General features: G+C 51.6%; 2 protein-coding genes across 3 annotated transcripts; one reads left to right on the forward strand and one right to left on the reverse strand.

The window, feature by feature from the left end:
• Positions 1 to 3481: 3481 nt before the first annotated feature.
• Positions 3482 to 15754, reverse strand: LOC134507190 (ER membrane protein complex subunit 1-like). Of its 2 annotated transcripts, XM_063317683.1 has the most exons (22): positions 15642 to 15754; positions 15378 to 15502; positions 15144 to 15209; positions 14257 to 14350; positions 14041 to 14169; positions 13348 to 13474; positions 12939 to 13088; positions 12479 to 12646; positions 11606 to 11677; positions 10601 to 10723; positions 10314 to 10410; positions 10065 to 10181; positions 9154 to 9353; positions 8577 to 8726; positions 8263 to 8424; positions 8060 to 8179; positions 7593 to 7730; positions 7098 to 7271; positions 6317 to 6527; positions 5405 to 5489; positions 4856 to 4985; positions 3482 to 4687 (listed from the first exon to the last, which is right to left on the reverse strand). In XM_063317683.1, the coding sequence occupies exons 1-22, from the start codon at positions 15746 to 15748 to the stop codon at positions 4508 to 4510; spliced, it is 2925 nt and encodes a 974-aa protein (XP_063173753.1). In that variant the 5' UTR covers positions 15749 to 15754; the 3' UTR covers positions 3482 to 4507. The 2 variants fall into 2 exon arrangements, with proteins under 2 accessions (XP_063173753.1, XP_063173754.1); XM_063317684.1 differs by lacking the exon at positions 12939 to 13088.
• Positions 15755 to 16004: 250 nt separating this feature from the next.
• On the forward strand, positions 16005 to 19654 carry MRTO4 (MRT4 homolog, ribosome maturation factor). Its single transcript, XM_063317751.1, has 8 exons — positions 16005 to 16109; positions 16921 to 16979; positions 17274 to 17377; positions 17624 to 17705; positions 17891 to 17958; positions 18470 to 18621; positions 18713 to 18789; positions 19328 to 19654. The coding sequence occupies exons 1-8, from the start codon at positions 16082 to 16084 to the stop codon at positions 19475 to 19477; spliced, it is 720 nt and encodes a 239-aa protein (XP_063173821.1). The 5' UTR covers positions 16005 to 16081; the 3' UTR covers positions 19478 to 19654.
• Positions 19655 to 19720: the final 66 nt, after the last annotated feature.

Below are 19720 nucleotides of genomic sequence, written 5' to 3' on the forward strand. Positions count from 1 at the left end.
CCAAGGTCGATGGGGCCTCAAAACTCATGAGAGAAAGAAAAAAGGGAGTTAGCCCGCCTTTGCAAATGCATTACAAATAAACTCTTTTCTCTGTATCATCAAACCTTGTGAATTGGAATTCTTCTGGGAGGTTTTCCCGCTGACAAAAGCGATGCAAGAAATTCTGGAAACCACAGCAGAAAATGGTTGCTGATGCTGTACGCGTCCAGATTCTTTAAATGCTGAGCTTGATGCCAGTAACATGAAGCAGCAGCAGAAACGAGAGCCGACGTCTCTGCACCAGGGCAGTGCTGGGAAAATTTTATCCACTGCTGGCTTTAGACCCAGAATTCAAATTAAAACAAAGTGTAACTTGTTGAAATAAGTGAAAGACCACCACCAACTTGCCACATAGGAAACATTGTGGAAGATACTACATTTTTATTTCTGTATTTCTGTATTTATTTGTGAAATTTATTCCCTACCCATCTCACTCCGAGAGTGACTCTGGGCAGGTTGCATAAAATAGGAATAAAACATTAATTAAAATATAATAAAACAGTAAAATGGCACAGTAGAAACAGTCTTCTGGGTAAATAATGTTTTCCAAAACGATGACAAGTCAAAGGATCTTGCTTTCTTGAGTTCCAGACTGGGATCCAATCGAAGGGAATCTCCGTAGCTCAGGGCTGAACCTGGAGTCCTCGGGGCTCTCTGGCTTGGCGGTTGGCTTGCGGGAGTTTCATTGCCCGGCTAGGGAACATCACCAGTGCTGGGCGGGGGGGTTGTGCCCCATTTATATTTTATTTTTACTATTTTTACGACAGAGCCATGCCCAGAAACCCAAAGAAGGGCCAAAGCATCCTCCTCCTCCCAGCAGACAAAGGCTGAACCACGGCTGCCACGGAGAGAGCACAACGCATGCAGAAGGCCAAAGGATTGCTGGAGGGCAAAGAAAGCCACGTCCCACTGAACCAGTACAGAAACCAGCCAACCAGATGAAGAGGACCCTCAACGGCCCAGCCAAGGAAGGTCAAATCACAGAACAGCAGAGGCGAAGGGAAAGCAGGGGACCCTTCCTCCCACGTCTCTGCAGACACCCCAAAACACACACGCCCGACATGCCTCTTTGTCCGACTCAAAGGGTGGGCAAGCTTTGGGACCCCTTTCATCCCCCAAAGTTCTCGCTCTGCTGATCCGCAAGACGGGCAGCTGCTCTCCCTTGTCAGTTTACCAGCTGGTTGCTGCTGATGGGACATGGAAGGGGGGCTTCCCTGTGCTCAGCCCAGCCTCCTCTGTCTGGCTCACGGGACAGTTTTTCCTTTCTTCCCTTAACAACTTGGTTCCTTCTCAACCACCTCCCCAAGGGATCTTTTAGACAAGATTCCTGGCTTTCATCCCCCCCACCCCGCAAAACACAAAATCTGCGTTGTTCCATTCGTAAATGTGCTAAGAGGTCACGGCTTGTCTGAGACATCTGTTGAGTTCATGGGGAGGCCGTTTATAGATCTTCTGATCCACAGCCCAATCGCTTAGTTGCAGACTTACATCTCACTTGGATTATCCCTATACAGGATAAATTCACATGGAACTGTGTCACACTGGCATGTATTCTTCATGGAAAAAAGTGTTTCCCCTTGAGAAGACAGAATCAGAGAAGTGCATCTAAAAACCTAATTTTGCCAGTGTTTGCTGATCTAATTTCTAGACTGGTGCTAAATCCGCAGCCTTCAACCAGATGCTTGGTGGCACCTTTTCTAACATCTCACTTGACCCGAGATTTCCTGACAGGCTAATATTGACCACACTTCGATGGTTCACTTCCTGCTCTCAGCCAGCCGGTTCTCACTGGCGTAATTCCTGGCTCCGGGTGAGTTGTGCTCTCTCGGCTATTACAGGCGATGACTTCTTGTTCCCAAAATGTCTCTCCATCTTGGGCCTACGCAGTCCTTTGTCCATTTGTACTTCTAGACCTGTCTGCAGCGTATGACACGGTTTGGAGACACGGACTGATCTACCAACTTGTACAAGTTACAGTGTGTAAGAAAACTACCCAACCTATTAGTAATATGATTGCAACCAGGACCTTCCAGGTGATGAGTGGACACAGTGTGAGCACTTGAAAAGTCCTCAATGATGGCTTACCACAAGGCTCTGTTCTAGCCCCTCTTCCATTTAATCTGTATACTTCTGATGTGCCTGGTACCATCTCCAGAAAGTTTGGACATGCGGATGACTGGGCGATAGGCATAAGGCATCAAGCCTTTGAGACAACGGAAGCCACCCTAACATCCGACTTAGCTGCCCTGGGAACCTGCTTCCACAAAGGGAGACTGCAACCAAGCCCTGCAAAGACAGAAATAGCGGGCCTCCACCCACGCAACAGGTTGGCAAATAGAAAACCGAATGTTCGGTTTCAAGGCACTCAACATAATGCGCACCCAAAGTATCTTGGGGTAACCCTAGACAGGACGCTCACTTGTAAGCAGCACTTAGAAAATACCGCAGCTAAACTGAGAATGAGAATCAACATTCTTCATAGGCTATGCGGTACTCCATGGGGTCCTTCCACTGACACGCTGCGCACTATTCAACGGTGGAATATCGCACTCTGGCGTGGCTCGGTAGTGCGCACGCAAAGAAGGTGGACATACAACTCAACAGTACGATGCGGATTGTTAGTGGAACCATCATGGCTGCCCATCTTGAGCCACATCCCTCCTCCAGAAGAATGCTCTTCTCCGAGAATATAGAAGGATAGCCGGTAACTCTGAGCTCCCCATACATGGCGATGTAGTAGAATTAGGAACAAACAGATTGCCATCTAGGCATCCACCTATGGCCACTGCCAGGGAACTGGCTATGAAAAGTTTTTATCTCCTCAATTCCTGGAGCAACCTTGGCAAAAAGCCTGCCCCCGGCATTGCCATAGGCTACCTGTATTCCAGCAAAGCCTCCTGCTTTTGATCGGCCCTGCAGAATATGGTCAGCTATCAAGAGAATGCACACTAATCATGGCGGGTGTGCAAATTCCCTGCATAAATGGGGTGAGATGCCATCTCCAAGGTGTGACTGGGGGGCTGACAGGCAAACCGTTTAGCACATAGTACAAGAATGTAAGACCAGAGCCTACGACGGGAACTCTGCTGATTTCCTGATGGCAACGGATGCTGCAAAAGGCTGTATTTGTAATCCTGATGTTTGTTTTTAGTTACAATCGCCCTATGGCCAATGCATATTTTCTCTATACCTTTTTATATTCCCAATTTTTAATATAATATATTTGTAATGTGTATGATGTGCTGCCAATCAATCAATCAATCAATGTGTTAATATTTTGTGGAGTAATTAGCACATTGTGGCTTAAAATGCAAGTAAGTCTCTGCCCCAAAGAGCTTGCAATCTAAAATTCAGAGGAGGGCAAAGCGGGCGAGGGTTGCAAGGCTGTATTTCCAGCGAAGCTGCAAAGCCGGTCAGTTAAACACACATCCGTGGAGCCAACTGAACAAATCCATTTTTATTTTATTTCTGCTGTGCTTGATCTGGATACAGGGAGAAGGTCTGACTTCACGTTTTTCCGACAGATAATACAGATTCCTAACCCTGCAAACTCCAGATTCAGACTCTGCCCATAATGAATCTGCCTACTGCGATGCACCCCCCCTCCGAGTCTCCCTTCAGAATAAATATAAATAATTACCGACGGACTGGTTGGCTCTTAGCAAGCCAGCAACACCCCCATGTGCCATAAGAAGAAAGGGAAGAGCATTACAGAAAATGTTTCTTCAAGAACATACAACTACTTTTTCCAACAAGCTTCAAGTACTCCCAAAACCCAAATCTGGACTTCCTAAAAAAATTCAATATAAATTAGGAATTAAAAGACAAAGGAAAAAAAAATCTAAGAACGAGGGGGCCAGTTAAGAAAAAGAGGTTAAAAAAATTCAGTGCAGGGAAAAGACAAACTGCATTTCCATAAAGCCCTTGCTTGGGACCCTAAAGAGCAAACGGGCTCACTCTGCCCAGCTCGTGTCCATTTTTTCCACATTCACCTTCTGCATTTCCAAGCTGCTTTTCATACAGTTCCAAAGGCTGTTTCCCCACTAGCCATTTCCTTCCACTGAAAATCAGAGAGGGGGAGACGACAGAAGCAGGCTATAGAGAAATGGTGGCCCAGCTCAAATTTCAGGGAAAAAGCAGGCTGAAAATACAGAGGGTGTATTTTATAGCAGTTTCAGGGGAAAGAAAGGAAGTTTAACGGCAAAGCAGTTTTGCAGTGCAGGCATTGAGGGACAGGAAAACGTTTTCAAAGCGGCTTGTTTCACAGAACATTCCCCTTCCTGGACTTTCTCATTTTCCATAGCGAATCAAGACGAGCTTTGGCAATAGGCAGCACAACCCCACAGTTCCCTCTTCACCAAGGGGAAAGTGGCAGGACTCCTTTCAAGCGATGCTGCAACCCACTGGGATCTCCTTGTGTGGGCTCAGCAGTCTGTCCTCAAGGGCTGGCCTGGGGGGGTCTCTCCTGTTACCGCCAGGCGCGGTTGAGCAACTTCACCTGAGCCAGCCTCTTGGTGATCATGGTGGCGAAGACCAGCCCGAACAGCACACTGCTGATCAAGACGTAATCATAGTCGTCTTTCAGGACATCAAACTGTTTGGATGGATAGACCCGGGTCTGGTAGATGTCTAGCCCATATGCCACAACCTGAAGGGCAGAAGGAAAAAGGGGGCTGCAGATGGTGGAGTCTTGCAAGCAACTGTCTGGGGGTAGGAAAGCATTGGGAGCAGGATGTGTCCCATTAATCCAGCCACACCCCTCTTGAGATCCCTCGGGGAGGGTCTGAAGGCAAAGCTCTCTGGCCCAGAGGCTTACCAGACAGGTTGACTCAAGGCCCGATGGGGCTGTATAGATGCCCCTCATGCGGGAGATGGTTTGATTGTAGTTGATGAACCTCTCGGCGTGGATTTGCACATCTGGGGAATAAGGGATCAGGTTTTCTTCCCTGAAATGAGCAGGAAAACATTTTAGTTCCACCTCAGACTTTTAGTACTTGCCCTTTATGTTCTATTCTAGCTTATTCTCCTTTGGCTTCTTTCTATGGCTCTCTGCAATTTGTAATTTTTCTGACAAACATCCTGAGCAGTGACTCCAGAAAGGACTGGCCAGGAATGTTAATCCAAGCCAACCAAACTCCTGTCCCCAACCCTGTCTCTTAGCTGAATTCAACACACCTCAACCTTCTTCTGAGCTGTTGGCAGCCTTAGGTGGACAGGGGGCAAGCTAAAGACAGCCTGGAAGATCTGGCTGACATCTGAGAAACCCAAGAGCATTCAATGTCCGCCTCTGGTATCTGCAAAGTCCCAAATACCCTGCCAGTCCCAAGCCTGGGGTGGATGGATCACCTGCTGCCAGTTTCCTCACCTCGTTTGCTCTGTTGGGACTTCCGGCCGCCGTGGATCCAGCAAAGCCTTGGGGAGTGAAAGGATGGCCCCCGAGGGAAGACCAACTGTGCCCGCAAGAGAACAATGGAAAGAGGGTGAGGGGAAAGATCCCACGTGAGGAGCAGGTGGAGGCATGAGTCTGCCAACGATAAGGGACGGCGTGCGGCAGTTCAGGAAAGTCACAAGCCTAACGCATGGTACCCACTCCAAGTTTGGCATCACGCACCCCTGCACAATCTAATCTTCCCAGTTGAAGCGTCTGCATCGCGGAAAGACCCTGGTCTGCAGAAGGCAGGCATGCTGCAAAAGCTCGGAAGCTCTCCGCCAGAATCAAGCGGACTAGGAGGAGGAACACGGCTACTGGGAGCAGCAGCAACTGATCAGAGCACCCTAAATCCAGCCTCCTACAAGCTGGGGCTCCCCGGCCACGTTTAGTGACAGGACAGAGAGGAAAAGAAAAAGGATGAGACTCAAAAAGTTGAAAGGAAAAATACATGATACTTTTTGTATTTTCAGACAGTACTGCTTGAACGGGTGTTTTAATTCTCCATCTCCTTTTCACTTCCTGGTTTCAGTCTTTGAAGACTAGTTCTGACTAAACTTGGAAGCAGAAACGAATACAGATCACCCACAGGCCCCTCTTCCTTACCCTGAAACGAAACCGCTTTCCTTCCCAGGCACGTGGAGAACGCCTAAATACGGCCCCTGACGCGCTGGAGAACTGGTTCCTGCTCGAGAGGGGCCGGTCTGCTCTGCGGCTGACCGGTCTCCCCCCACCCTGCCAAAGAGGCCCCTCCCCTGTGAACCAGCCAAACTCCCCGGCCAAATTCCCAGGACGGGCAGAAGGACGGACAGACGGCCCGGCCTCCCCCTCCCAGACCCGCTCCTTAACTCAGCAGGTGGCGGCTGGTGATGCCCCGTTCAGTGATGGTGGCCTCCACGGTGCTGATGGCCGAGGGGAAAATATATGACTGCTGCAGCACTTGAGGCGAGTGCGGCCGGTCCAGGGAGCTGAAGGCGGTCACGTTGTACTGCGTGGTCCCTTCGTACAGCTCCAGCACCGTGAATTCGTTCCGGCGGGCTTTGGCGTTCCAATACTGGTACTGCGGAGGGGGGTGGCGAATGTACGGTGAAGGGGCGGTCGGGGTGGGAGGAGGCACAGTCACCAAAGTTGCAAGGAAAGAGGGAGGTGCTTAAGGCAGGCATAGGGGCTGTTCCCTCTGTCTGTGCAAAGAGGCACCCGCAAACGCTCGGCAGGTGGAGGGGTGCGGAGATGCCCGAGAAAGTAAACAATGGCTGCGTCCTGGGAAAGGACACTCAGAATAACCATGCCTTAATTCTGTTAGGTATAAGGGAAACCAGCAGGCTTTCAAGACTCTGTTATTGTCCCCATGGCTGGCTGGGGCATCCTGGGAGTTGAGGCCCACCCATCTTAAAGTTGCCATGGTTGGGAAACACTGCCCTATAACCCTAAAGCCACTTCCCTGTAGTCCTTGTGGTCTCCTGGCCTACTTCAAAGGGCTGGCGCAGTCTCAAGTCAACACCAGGGCTGTGATGGGTCCCCTCAACTCACAGGCAGCTCTCCCCATTTTGTGACATTTTAGTGAAGGCCCAGCGGTTTCCAAACTCCTGCAGGGGTTTTTGTCAGGGTGGGGGGGAACACAAATCCTTACCACCACCCAGTTCTCTGAATGGACGATGTGCACCGGCCCCTCGGCCTTCTTCTGCACCGAAGAGTGGATGATCCGGCCAGTGACGCCGTCAATCAGGTAGATTCCGATGAACGAGCGCTCCGGGTGGGCGTCTGTGCTTTCGGTCACCACAGCCAGCAAGTTGGGGTTCAGCGACTGCAACAAGGGAATGCAGAGCCCATCAGGCTCCCTTATCCAAACAGCTCAGTGTCATTGCGAACAGAGTGGGGGAAGGACGGACGGACGGAAGGCTTCAGTCTCACGCTCTTCTTTGGTGACCGCCCCCCCACTTACAAGAAAAGATTTATTTATTTGCTCTTCGCTGCCCCAATTGTGCCGATCCTGCGTGCTGTTATCAGTTGATGGAAAAGGCAACAAACACTAAACAGCCGAGATTCACTCAACCGTAGGAAATAAACCGGATCCAGCACAAGCTGCACCGTCTTCGATGCTTTCTGCCCCCCCCCAACTGAGCACCTTGTAAAGGACACTGCGGTCGCCCATCACACGGCCTTGAGAGTGGACATGCTCGTTGGCTCGCTTCCCTTTCACGGTCACAATGCGCTGCAGCTCTGGAGAGATGGTGATGTCCCACGTCTCTTCAGTTGTCAGATCCTGGAGTGGGGCAATATCCCGGGGGTCGAAGGCTGCTGACTCCTCGTAACTCTCCCTATCTGCGCTCCCTCCTCTAACTGTCCCAAATGCTCGTGCTGAAAGAGACCTCACCAAGGAAGTCTGGCCCTGAGGCCCAGCACCTCAGCCTCTGCATCTTCGGGATGCTGGGCGGCCCCCGCCCCGCAAATGAAAAGCAGGAAAGGGTCCTGGAGCTTGAAAGCCCAGCCAGAACAAAGGACCAGGTCAGCCAAGAGACTCCCCCTTCATCTAAAAAATCTTACTGCCCCACCCCTTCATTTACACGCCCCCCAGGAATCAGAGAGCCCTACCTTTCTCAACCTGCGCCCCACCAACTTCCCCCGCTTGGCGTCCGCCAGATAGAACGAGATGGACGGGGCCATTTCCTCCAGTTGGCGCAGAACATTCCTTGTGGCCGGGAACACGGTGACCTGCCAGACGGAGTGAAGGGGGAGCAAATGGGGAAGGCTGTTCGACCCCCCCACCCCCCAAGGCTGTGGCAAAGAAGAGGCACCTTGGAGGCATCGTCAATCAGCAGCAGCACTTTGGCGTAATCCTGGTCCATGATGGGAAGCAGAACAGACTGAAGGACGGGGCGATTCAGCACCGGGGGGGCCACTTGGCTCCACCTCCCAAAGATGGGGTTGAAGACGTAGAGCTTGCTGAGGCCCGACTCCTGAGAAGCACGGGGCAGGGGTTAAGCACCCAGTAAAGCGCCCTGGGCAAAGGACGCTGGCGCCTTTCTCCCCCCACCCCTCTTGTTTCCGCTCTTTTTCTCTTCCCCGCTCGGAGAGAAAACGGGATCGGCTCGCGAGGGGCGGCACCGACCTTGTCCTTGACCAACAGGGTGCACTGCGGTGGGTGAGGGAAATGCGCAGTCGTCCTCTGGACCATCAGCTTGAAGGAAGAGCCGGGGCGCACGTCCTGCAGGAACTGCTTCCACAGGATCGTCCCCGAGCTGCTCTCGATCCCGAAGAGCTGGAAAGAAGACAAGCTCCAAACTAAGCTGCTGGAGACAAGACAGCTCTGGAGGTGCTCTGGACACTGGAAGCCTCTCCCTGGCCTCGGGGGGGGGGGGAAGAGGACAGCCGGCTGGGCCCCAGGAAGCCACCTCGAAGCTGGATCAGCCCGTCCTGCCCGGTGGACTGAACGCCGGTTCTCTCTTCTGGCGACCGGACTTTGCGCTGAAGCGCAAAGCAAATGTTCTGTCCCTTTGGACTGGTAGAACGAGACTCCTCGCTCACCACCAACGCGAGCAACAGCACCTCCACCTCCAGGAGCAGTCTACCAGGTTCTGAGGACGAGCAGAAGGTCGTGGCCCCACGTCCTGCGGTGGGGCTCTTCTCCCAAGATATCTGGCGGGCCAGGGCGAACTATGCAGTGGCAAACAAGCCCTCTTCCTCACCTTCCCCGAGGCAGTGACGATCACGATCATCTTCTGCAGGTTGAACTCATCCCGGGCCAAGTTGTCAATGTTGATCTCGTTCTTCGCCTGGCTCCGGGGCTTGCGGGCGTTGTAGAACATCTTCCAGAGGTGGGCGGTCCAGGCCTGGAGCAGGATGAGCTGCGAGGACAGGCGCTTGAAGAACATGCCGAGGAGGCCGTCTGGGGAAAGGAAGAGGAGACGCCATAGAGAACAGCCGTTGGGGGAGGCCCCGAGCAAAAGTCTCCCTCCCGCCGGCCCCAAAAAAGGGGACCGTGACGGCCGAACTGTCAGGCCGCTTTGTGATTTCTCAGACTCTGAGGAAAACTGGAGGGAGGCACGGCTTTCCTGTAAAATGTAAGGCTAGCTTTGCAAGGTGTTTTGCAGGAAGGCCTGGAAACTCGCCCCAAAAAGAAGAAATCTCAGCACAGGCGAGCTGGAAGATTTATTTCCAGGCTTCCGTGTGCAGATATCAGGCACAACTAAACACAGGGGACATCGTTCCAAAATCAGAAATGGCTACGGGTACCAGGTTGTCTCCCTCTCACACACAGAAGGCACCCAAGCAAGGCAGGACAGAGTTACCTTGAATTGCTGATTTCCAGGCAGCAAAAAGGAAACAAAAGCGGGAAACAATTCAATTTATTCTTTGGAGGGAGGGGGGAAAGTTGAACACTCAGAGAAATAGCACCACAATGCCAAAACAGGTTTGTGTTGTGCATTCTTTTCTCCTAAGACGTCCTTCTACCTTCTGATCGAACAGGGGCACAATCCCTGGACCTTTGACCTCGCTGAGGAAAATGCTCCACCCAGGGACAAACACTAGGCCTGCTTTCTAAGTATTTGTACCAACCATCTGAGCAGAACAATTCTCTCCCCCCGTCGCTCCTTACCGGCTTTCTTCCCAAATTCGCCCTCCAGTTCTGCCTGGGCCCCCGTCAAGGGCAGGTCAACCATCTCCAGGCTCACCACCTCGGCCAGAGACTCTTCCCTGCTCCACCAAATTTTTCCTGCCGAGAGCGAGATGCATCAAGGGGGGCAGAAAGCTGTTTTCTTTCAGCCCCCGCTGGAATTTCCCCGGGCAGAGTGGAAGGAGAGGAAAGCCCAGAGGGAGTTGCCCAGCTCCGCGCGTGGGGAGATACCTGGCTGTTGGAGGAACAGAAGCACGTGGTCCTCCGTCTGCACCAAGGCCCGGTAGCCCACCGAGTCGTCTTTCTTCAAAAAGACCTGAACGTACAGCTGCAAAGGGACAAGCGGATGAGCAACGGACGAGGACGTTCTCTGCTCGCAATCCCAGGCCAGGGATGTTTTATTTAAGAAGTGCGACCGGCGGCTGTCAGGTCCCGCAGCCTCCCGCACGCCCTTGTCGGATGATGGCTGCGGGGTGAGACCCCCTGGGAGGAAACTCCGCCACTGGAAGAGCAGCTACCTGCTCAGGCCTGGTGCTGCTCTTCTCCAGCGTGAAGGTGATGACGGTGTCCAGCAGCCTCTGTCCGGTTTCAGCCAGGTGCAAGTTGATGGTGTAGGACTGGCCGGGGCAAGAGAGGGCCTCCTGCAGGGCGTTCCAAGGGGGCAGCGTAAACAGGACAGAACGGCCTTCGCCTCTTACAAGACGAAAACCACCCCGGGGAGCAAAAGATATTTCACGGCACGCTTCGGACTAAAAACATACCCCCGTTTCAGGCAGCCTCAGGCTTCCTTGACGGCTCACCCAGGCAAGGCGGGATTCAGAACCGTTTACAGACTCAGAGGAGGCGACAGGCCACAGTTTAACCCAGTAGGTTAATTCCAAACCATTGTCTGAGACTTGTAAACTCTACCTCCTGCACTTTTAACGTAGAATCTCCCAACACTGCCAAGAGACAGGAATTGTTTTTCCTCTATCTGCTAGGGACTTAGCTAAAAAGTTGGGGGCCGGGGGCTACGAGGGCACTCTGCTGTCCGCAAAACACAGGAAGTGCTCACGCTGCCAAAGCCTCAGATGGTCCACAAGGGTGCAAACACCCAGACACTGGAGCTGGTGGAATGCTGCTACACCTTGGCAAATGTCACCTCCCCAAATTCACCAACGGCCGTGAGCAAGTTATGGACTCTTTGCATTCCTACTGCGACATGAGAGGCCTCCCTTACAGGGCTGTTGTAAAAACCACACCCCCTAAAGAACACTTTAAACACCTGAAAGCACTAGGCATTGATTTAACTCAGCCCTCCCTGGCTTGGTGCACAAACGAGTAGTGGGGACGGGTTTTCATAGCTTTCCCAACATAGCAGAAGAAAGGGCTGTTCTTGGGTGCCGTATCCATGTCAAAAAGCAAAATAAAAAAAGGTAAAGATTTTTCACCCAATGCATTCCTCAAAATCCCAAGAAAATCAGTTGCATTTCAGACAGGAGGCCGACAGCCCACTTTGTGCAGCGATGTAGATCGGTATTTACCCCTTCGCCCTTGCAGGTGAGGAGGGCCGCCACGGTCTTCTCTCCAGTAGTTGCAAAGGTCACAAGGCTGGCCTGGACACACAATGCGGAGAAAGAGAGGGAGAGAATCACGGAAAGCTACAGAGAGCCAGACTGCATGGATCACAGGCTGCGAAGGAGGAATATCCAGTAACAGCCACTGTGATGTCTGAAGAATCAGACCCAGGCCAAGCTGACTTAACCAACCATCCCAGGAAAGCATAATTGGGAAATAGAGGAGCTTTCCTCACAGAAACACAGATGCACGCTTAGGATGCAGCTAGGCCTGCTGACCTCAAGGACTTCTACAGATTGCTTGCGTGAAGCTTTCCTTTTCTCTATTCTGCATGGATTGTGGTGAAAATTAGGTTTTTTTTAATGGGGAGGGAGCTAGCCTTGCCAGCCCAGCCTTTGCACGGAAGGGGGCTCAGGAATTACCACACTGGCATTCAGTCATGGATTAGGAAGACCCCAGGGGGCCTAAAAGAGGAATTGAATTTGGGAGTCTTGTAGTGTAAAGCAGCGTTTCTCAACCTTGGCAACGTTTAAGATGTGTGGACAGAATGCCCCAGCCAGCATGCTTTAAGATCTGCGAATGACTCCCAGAAGTCCAGACATCTTAAAGTTGCCAAGGTTGAGAAACTCTAGCGTAAAGCGCAAAGACTTACAGAATCCCACCCCCAGTGCGTTTCCACACAACCTGGCAAGGTTCCTTGAGAAGGAAGGAAGAAGGGTCAAATGCAGGAGATTGCAGCCTCCCTTGGCCCTTCGCTCCAAATCCCGGACCTATGTATTTATTTTTGTTTATTAATCCTATTTACGTGGCCTCCCATCTCACCCAAAGCCTGTCCTCACCTGCGGGAAGTTCCGAAGGAGGCTCAACATGCCGTTCCGATACTGCAACAGGGCAAAGTGGCTTGGAGACAGGCGCAGGAAGAACTGGGCCCGGGAAGCTCTGGCGGGGTTCGGCTGAGAGGGCAGGATGTGGGGCTGGGAAAGGTCAGTAAACTCCAGCCCAAGAGACTGTGGGGAAGGGAGAAGGAGAGGGCAATCAGCCGGGCAAGCCGCAGACGTTTTTGTCCGGGCCGTCCGGCATTCTGAGCTGGCCGGCCATAGTTGAAAGGAACAACGCCCCCGCCCTTCCCCAGATACTGAAATCGTCTGATTGGTCCGTTCCGGGATCTGGTCCCAGCTCCTTGCTCCGTAGCAGAGAAAATACAGGGAAAGATCTGGGGAAGGGTCCTCACAAGAACCTCTCAGCCTCGCCAAACCAGACAGGCCGCTTACGAGATCAGCCCGTCTCTGGACCCCTCACCTGCAGCGGAATCTCCTTCATCTCTTCCTCGGTGCCCAGAGACGCGGTGTAAAGGGACTGGGTGGCTGGGTTCACACACACAAGCGTAGCTTCCCCTATGATGCCGCAAGTCCCAGCTAGATCCCTCAACCAGGGAGCTGCCACTCTTATCTACAGAAAGGCAGGAGATACTCTTATTTCTTACCCCAACCCACCCTGCCAGCTGAGATGAATCTCTGGGCTAGCAAAGCCAAAGCGGGATGGCTTCACGCTTTTTTAAAAATGAGAGAAAGCTAACTGCCAGCTTAACGGCGCCACTGGTGCTGTGGTAATTTTGCCAAAAGAGAAACCTGTTCGCGAGATTACGATCCTCCCTTCTCCCTGTCAGCTTGCAAAGGAAATCCCACTCAAAGCCAAACACTTCCTTTACCTTCCTTGTCATTTCACCATCCTCAACGCTGAACGTCAGGACGCTGAGGTGGCTTTGAGGAGCGACTCCGACAACGTGCACCACTCCTGTTCCGTGGGAATACACCAGCTGATACTGGACAATCTCGCTGATAAGGAAAAGCCAGCGTGAGTTAACATAGCCAGGGTGTCTCTTTTAACCTGTCTTACCCTACTATCTCCCAGGGATGCTGAACTCCCGAAATCTCCCAGCCAGTGTAAATCGAGCCTTAAGGACGATTTCACATTTCAAGTACATGGAATGAGAAATGGTCCTACAGATACTCGAGGTGACTTGTATCCAACCAGTATTACAGGTATTCCTCGTTTAGCAACCACAATTGGGACCGGCAACTTGGTTGTTAAGCAAAGTGGTCACTAAGTGAAACCACAACTGCTTACAATTTTACTTCAGCTTTGCTTTGCTTTACAGACCTGCGAAGGTCATAAATGCGAGGATTAGTCATAAAGTTACTTTTTCATCACTGTCGTAACTGTGAGCGGTCACTAAAAGAGGCAGTTGCTAAACGAGAACTACCTGTAATCTTCTGCCTGTTACTAAGACAAACTAAGTAAAAGTGCAAAGAATGTGCTGAATGGAACAGAATATCACTTAAATACATACAAGCTGTTTTTCAGAGTAAAACCTCTCCCAAGAGCCACAGAATCAGCCCACCTTTCTGGTAAATGTTCTATCCATTTCTGGTAACCGTTGGAGAGATAATGTAGCAGGAGGGAACCCTTCTTCAAAATGGCCACGTACTTCACAGCATCTTGGAGTCCCACCAAACTAGCCATCTGAAAGCTAAATTTAAGAACAATTTTTTAAAAAGAAACATTGATTTCTTTACTTGTTATTTAAGTTAATCCTTCACGGGCCTAAAAGGCTCACCTGCCAGCGTCCATCAAAACCTCCCAATTCAGGCCACCAATGTTTGTCTCCCAAGACCGCAGGATACGACCCCCGTTGGAAACTGTGATGGCATCTATAGATGGCGCAGAAAATACAGCTCAGTGCATCGCAACCCACGACTGGGCCGTGCCAAACCTTCCCTTCAAGTTTTTCCAGATGCTAAACTGGACTTTCAAAGAGGTTTTTCAATTTGTTGGGTAAGCCAGAAAATCAGGGAAGAATGCTACCACTGACCTGTAGAAACACTGTGACCAAATGAGAAATCGCTACCAGGATACCATCCCCTTACAGGTAGTCCTCGCTTAATGACCACAATTGGGACCAGAATTTTGGTTGCTAAGCGAAGTGGTCACTAAGCAAATCTGACCCAATTTTACGACTTTTTTTGCGATGGTCATTAAGCGAATCACCATGGGCGTTGAGCAAACTTTTAACTATCTGGATTTTATGCTATTTATACTTTCATTGTTATTTCTAACCGTATTTTATTTATTGTATTATTAACCTGTTTGGAATTTTACTCTAGTTTTATTGTAAACTGCCCACAGATGGACAGTGATGAATTTAATAAATAAAAATAAATAAATAAATAAAACTATGTGGTTGTTAAGCGAATCATGAAGTTCCCCACTGATTCTGCTTGCCAGAAGCCAGCTGGGAAGGTCAAAAACGGCGAACATGTGACGGTGGCGACGGACATAAATGCGAACTGGTTGCCAAGTGCCCAAATCGTGATCATGCGACCCTGGGGACGCTGCAACGGTAGTAAGCATGAGGACCGGTTGTAAGTCAGTTTTCTCAGCACCGTTGTAAGTCCAAACTGTCACTAAACGAATGGTCATTAAGCGAGGACTTCCTGTACTCACCTTGCCCATGGAGCAGCATGGCATCCACCACCCCTTCGGGAGTTCCTTTGTCCACGTGTCGCCACACTAGAGAAAAATCAGGGTCAGGTACATATTTTAAAAACGCCCCGCGCAAGCACCGAGGGGAGGGCGCTCTTCCTTCGGAGGGGGCCCGACCCCCTGCAGCGGCAACCCCACGACCTTCCGCTCCGTGCTCTGCGGGGCCAAGGCAAGGCGGGGCGCCGCGACACTCACGGATTTCTCCAGTGCGGGGGCTCAGGGCGGCCGCCACGTTCTTCTCGGTGGCCACGATCAGCTTCTTGGAGGCGGGGGAGGCTTCCAGGAAGGCAAATTTGAGCTTCCCCACGTACTGCTGCCTCCTGGAATAGGCACGGAGGGAGACCGCGTTGGCACGCCCTGCCCTGCCCTGCCCTGCCCTGCCCTGCCCGCCGCCTGGACTCCCAAGGCGAGCCCCCGCGCTCCCCCGCGAGCTGCACTGGATCTGGCTCGGTCACGCACCAGTCGAACTTGCCCACTTGGTCCTCGTAGACGGCCCGCGCCGGCGGGGCAGAGAGCGGCAGGAGCAGCAGCGGCAGCGCCAGCAAGAGCCCGCCGGGCGCCGCCATGACGACCGGAAGGAGGCAGGGGCGGAACGGGAAGGAGCCGCCGGCGTCCCGTCAGGCGCCGCGCGAAGGACCCAAGGCCAGCGACGAAGCGCCTCCCCGAGGAGTCGAGAGGCGGCGGCGGATATTGCCTGATTGGAAAAACAAAACAGACCGAAAGAAAACAGCGTTTTAAAATCCCCCGAAGAGGCTAGAAGCAGCCCCGTTTTCCCGCGAGGCTTTTTTCCACCCCCCCCACTGGGAAGACAGGCGCCGCCGGGACGCCTCAATCTTTCCCGGCGGCCCGCGGGGCTCCAGCCGCCGCCGCCGGAGGAGGCGCGCACGTGGGCGGCCGCGATGCCCAAGTCCAAGCGGGACAAGCGGGGTGAGTGGAGCCGCGGGACCCCGGGAGCCCCCGCCTCGCCGCCCGTGCCTCTTTCCCCTCCCCCCCCAAGACCCGGGGAAGCATGGGACCCTCTGTGCTTTTGAGGGACTGCCCCATTTCTTCTCACGACAACCCCGCGAGGTAGGCTAGGCTGAAAAGTAACATCTGGCCCCTTTCTCCTGCCCGGCTCGGTCATTCTCTCACCCAGCTTGGGTGGCCAGGTCGTGTTGAGGCTGCTGGGCATTGTAGTCCTCCAGAGCATCCGTTGCTCACACCGCTTCCTTCACGGTCTTTCCTGGCCCCACCGTTAAAAAAGATGGAACTCCCTGCCACCAGATGTGGCCGCGGCCACCCATTTATACGGCCTCGAGCGCGGGCCGGGTCGACGAAGACCGAGGCCATCGATGGCTGCGGCTCCCTGGGTCGCACGGAGCATCCTGCAAACGGTGCTGGGGGCGGGAGCGGTGGGGATCGGTCACCCTCCTGTCGCCCACTCTGGAGCCCATCCCGAGTCCCCAGATCTTACATGAAGGCCTTTCAGGAGTCAGAGGACGTTTTGGGGCTGAGCGAGAAGTCGCCAGTTCATACCCTAGAGCTGAAACTCAAGTAGCGAATGGCAAAGGGGTTCCTTGGGCAATAATCTGCTTCCTTGGACAATAAGCTCTCCTTCAGGTACCCTTTCGCCTACTTTACGCGTGCTACTTGGCACTCCCCGGTGATTTCCAAAGGAAGCCACGATGGCGTATTTGCAGGCTGCGGATTTCTAAAGGCTTCCCGTTGAACGCTGAACCTGTTCCTTCCTTCCTTGCAGTCTCCTTGACAAGAACTACCAAGAAAGGTTTGGAAGTGAAGCAAAACTTGATAGAAGAGGTAAGCGAGGTTGTAACCAGCTGCTGCTGGGCAATAATTTGGGAAAAAAGTCTCCTAAAAGTAGTCATTTTGCAGGATGTTTTGAGTAGTATCACAAAGAATCACCAAGATGGGAGAGGGTTAAGTTAAAGTCATTGTAATTTGCTATAGCGGCGCACCTTTGTTAACGCGTCAGCTAAGTTTTCTCTTTTATGGGAAATCCTGAAGTTTTGGCCTGTGAACCTTCCTCAAGATAGAAAATTGGGGTGGAAAATCCCAAAGCAAAACCAACCCCCAAACACTTTTTGCCTTTAGCTGCGAAAATGCGTGGACACCTACAAGCGTCTCTTCATTTTTTCCATCGCCAACACGAGAAACAACAAACTGAAGGATATCCGTAATGCTTGGAAGCACAGCAGGTGAGCGGGTCTCCGATACTCCGTGGCAGGCACTGCTTATAAAAATGAGGAAATCCCCAGGGGTTACCGTGCCCCTACTTACATTCTGTTAAGTTCTCTGAAACTTATAAGAGCTCCTTATATCAAATATTTAGGTAACTTGCTCTGTTTACTTAAATAGGAAAAGCAGAAATTGAAGAGGAGGCTCCCTTGAGAGAATTCATACTTGAGCCTTTGAAATTCACTAGATCTGTTTTTTTCTTCCAGGATATTCTTTGGGAAGAACAAAGTGATGATTGTGGCGCTGGGCCAGAGCCCATCCGATGAGTACAGAGAGAATTTGCATGAGGTAAAGCGCCTGGCGTTAAAAGCCGTCTCATTTGCCTGTGGCTGCTGCGCGCGTCAAGCACAGACTCTTCCTCCAGGGAAGCCCTCCTCAGCTGGGGCACCCTCCGGACCTCAGCTCCCGGAATCCTGAAGTCCCCCACCCTGGGGAAGGTCACTCCAGTGCCAGGTCCTTCTCTCTCCTTTTAGGTCAGCAAGCATCTGCGGGGAGAAGTTGGCCTCCTTTTCACTAATCGTTCCAAGGATGAAGTTATAAAGTAAGCGTTTCCAAAATCAGCAGAGAACGCCTAAGGATTTCATCTAGGGAAGAAAAAGCTGTGGGGTTTTTAGATTCTGGAATACCCATTAAGCTTGGGCCTGTGATGGCTCAGTGGAGGCCCCCTGAGAAGGATCCAGACCCCTGCCCTCCCAACCAGCCTGTGGGCTTCCCCATAACGTTGCTTAGCCCCAAGATAACAGCAGCACTTCAGTTTGATCCTGCGTTACTCCTTGTCTGCTTTCAGAAGCAAAATAAAACTTCTAGCAGAAGCAGGTTAACTGATCAGGAGGAAAGGTAGATGCTAACAACTGGTCTGATGGATTACTTCTGGACTCTGGAGACCCGTCAAGATTTGGATTGTAGATGATCCCAAGTGGCCACGTGCAAGCAATGCCCCTGGGTTCCACTACACTTCCCACTGTTTTGCTAAAACCTTTGGCTTGTTGATGCAAAAATGGAGCTGCTAGTCCTCATGAATTTCAAGCCCACATCTTCCTTTTCTTTTGCAGCTGGTTTTCTCAGTTCAGAGAGACTGACTTTGCCCGGGCTGGAAACAAGGCGACCTTCACCGTCAGCTTGGATATGGGGCCCCTGGAACAATTTTCCCATTCTATGGAGCCTCAGCTGAGGCAGCTTGGACTGCCAACTGCCCTGAAAAAAGGTTGGGAACGTGCCTGGGGAGAAACGTTTGCGAGGTTCTTTCTTCGGCACCCATCCTTCATTTTCTTTCTTTTTCCTCCCCCCCCCCGTAGGCGTGGTAACGCTAATCTCAGATTACGAGGTTTGCAAAGAGGGGGACATCCTGACTCCAGAACAAGCTCGCATCCTGGTGAGTGACTGTCTGCAAACAATCCCACTTTTATAGGAGCGTTTCCTTTTGTCCTGTTCGATCCCCCAAGTACACAAGCCTGCTGTGCCCCAATACTTGAGTAGGTGGCAAACTTGGGAACCGCAACGTGGGCTGTTTTCATTCCTGTTTCCTCCAGACTCAGTTACCAACGCATTCTGTTCCTTCAGGGACTGCCTTAAAACTACTTTTCCAAACTGGCCCTCTCCAAGTGCAGATGGCACTAAAAATCCTAGCTAACGTGGGTAAGATGGCTATTGTTTAAAGAGCCTAGCGTGTCCTTTTCCTTCCAACTCTGGACTTTCCTCATGAGAAGGAAGTGCCTGGACTTCAATTCCACCCGGCTACAGATCTCTGTCTCCCTTGTTTGTTGATCCTGAAGCTTTAAGTTAGTTTTCGTGACAGCCAGGGAAGGCTTCCACTGAAGTTCAGAGTGCTTCCAAATTTTCTCTGTACCTTGGACTGTCATGCACAAGCCGGTTGAGATGTCCTGCTTTTATTTTCTTTCCCTTTATTTTAGAAACTCTTTGGCTACGCAATGGCAGAGTTTAAGGTGACCATCAGGAGTGTGTGGAATGCCGAGACGGGAGAATTTGAACAGCTGGAGGCCGCCACTGAGGATGCTTTGGGGGCAATGGAGGAGGAAGACGAATCTAATGAAGAAAACTAGGGCAGAAAAAAGCCAACAGACTTGTTTTTTAAGAGAGTGATACCTCCTGATCTCTTTCTCGTTAATGGAGAACTGAGCTAATAACTTAAGGATGTTATCACAGTGTGGCTTTTTTTTTAAACGTGTACATATATATATATATTATACACGAATATGTGCATAAAACGTATAAAAGAGCTTACAGTGTGTTCCGTTGTCTAACTGATTAAAGTTTGTGGAAGCAATGATTCAGCCATAGGACTC

This window comes from Candoia aspera, chromosome 18 (genome assembly GCF_035149785.1).
Source record: "Candoia aspera isolate rCanAsp1 chromosome 18, rCanAsp1.hap2, whole genome shotgun sequence".
In the NCBI taxonomy this organism is placed as follows: domain Eukaryota; kingdom Metazoa; phylum Chordata; class Lepidosauria; order Squamata; family Boidae; genus Candoia; species Candoia aspera.

What these genes read in the sequence shown, in the direction of transcription:
- LOC134507190 (XM_063317683.1), bottom strand. Translation starts at nt 15,748, where the DNA reads ATGGCGGCGCCCGGCGGGCTCTTGCTGGCGCTGCCGCTGCTGCTCCTG. An exon ending in GCAGCACCAGGCCTGAGCAG is followed by an intron (nt 10,411 to 10,600) that starts GTAGCTGCTCTT and finishes GTCCCTTTGCAG; the next exon opens with CTGTACGTTCAGGTCTTTTT. An exon ending in GTCCCAACAGAGCAAACGAG is followed by an intron (nt 4,986 to 5,404) that starts GTGAGGAAACTG and finishes TGCTCATTTCAG; the next exon opens with GGAAGAAAACCTGATCCCTT.
- MRTO4 (XM_063317751.1), top strand. Translation starts at nt 16,082, where the DNA reads ATGCCCAAGTCCAAGCGGGACAAGCGGG. An exon ending in ACAGAGAGAATTTGCATGAG is followed by an intron (nt 17,706 to 17,890) that starts GTAAAGCGCCTG and finishes CTCTCCTTTTAG; the next exon opens with GTCAGCAAGCATCTGCGGGG. An exon ending in TCCAAGGATGAAGTTATAAA is followed by an intron (nt 17,959 to 18,469) that starts GTAAGCGTTTCC and finishes TTTCTTTTGCAG; the next exon opens with CTGGTTTTCTCAGTTCAGAG.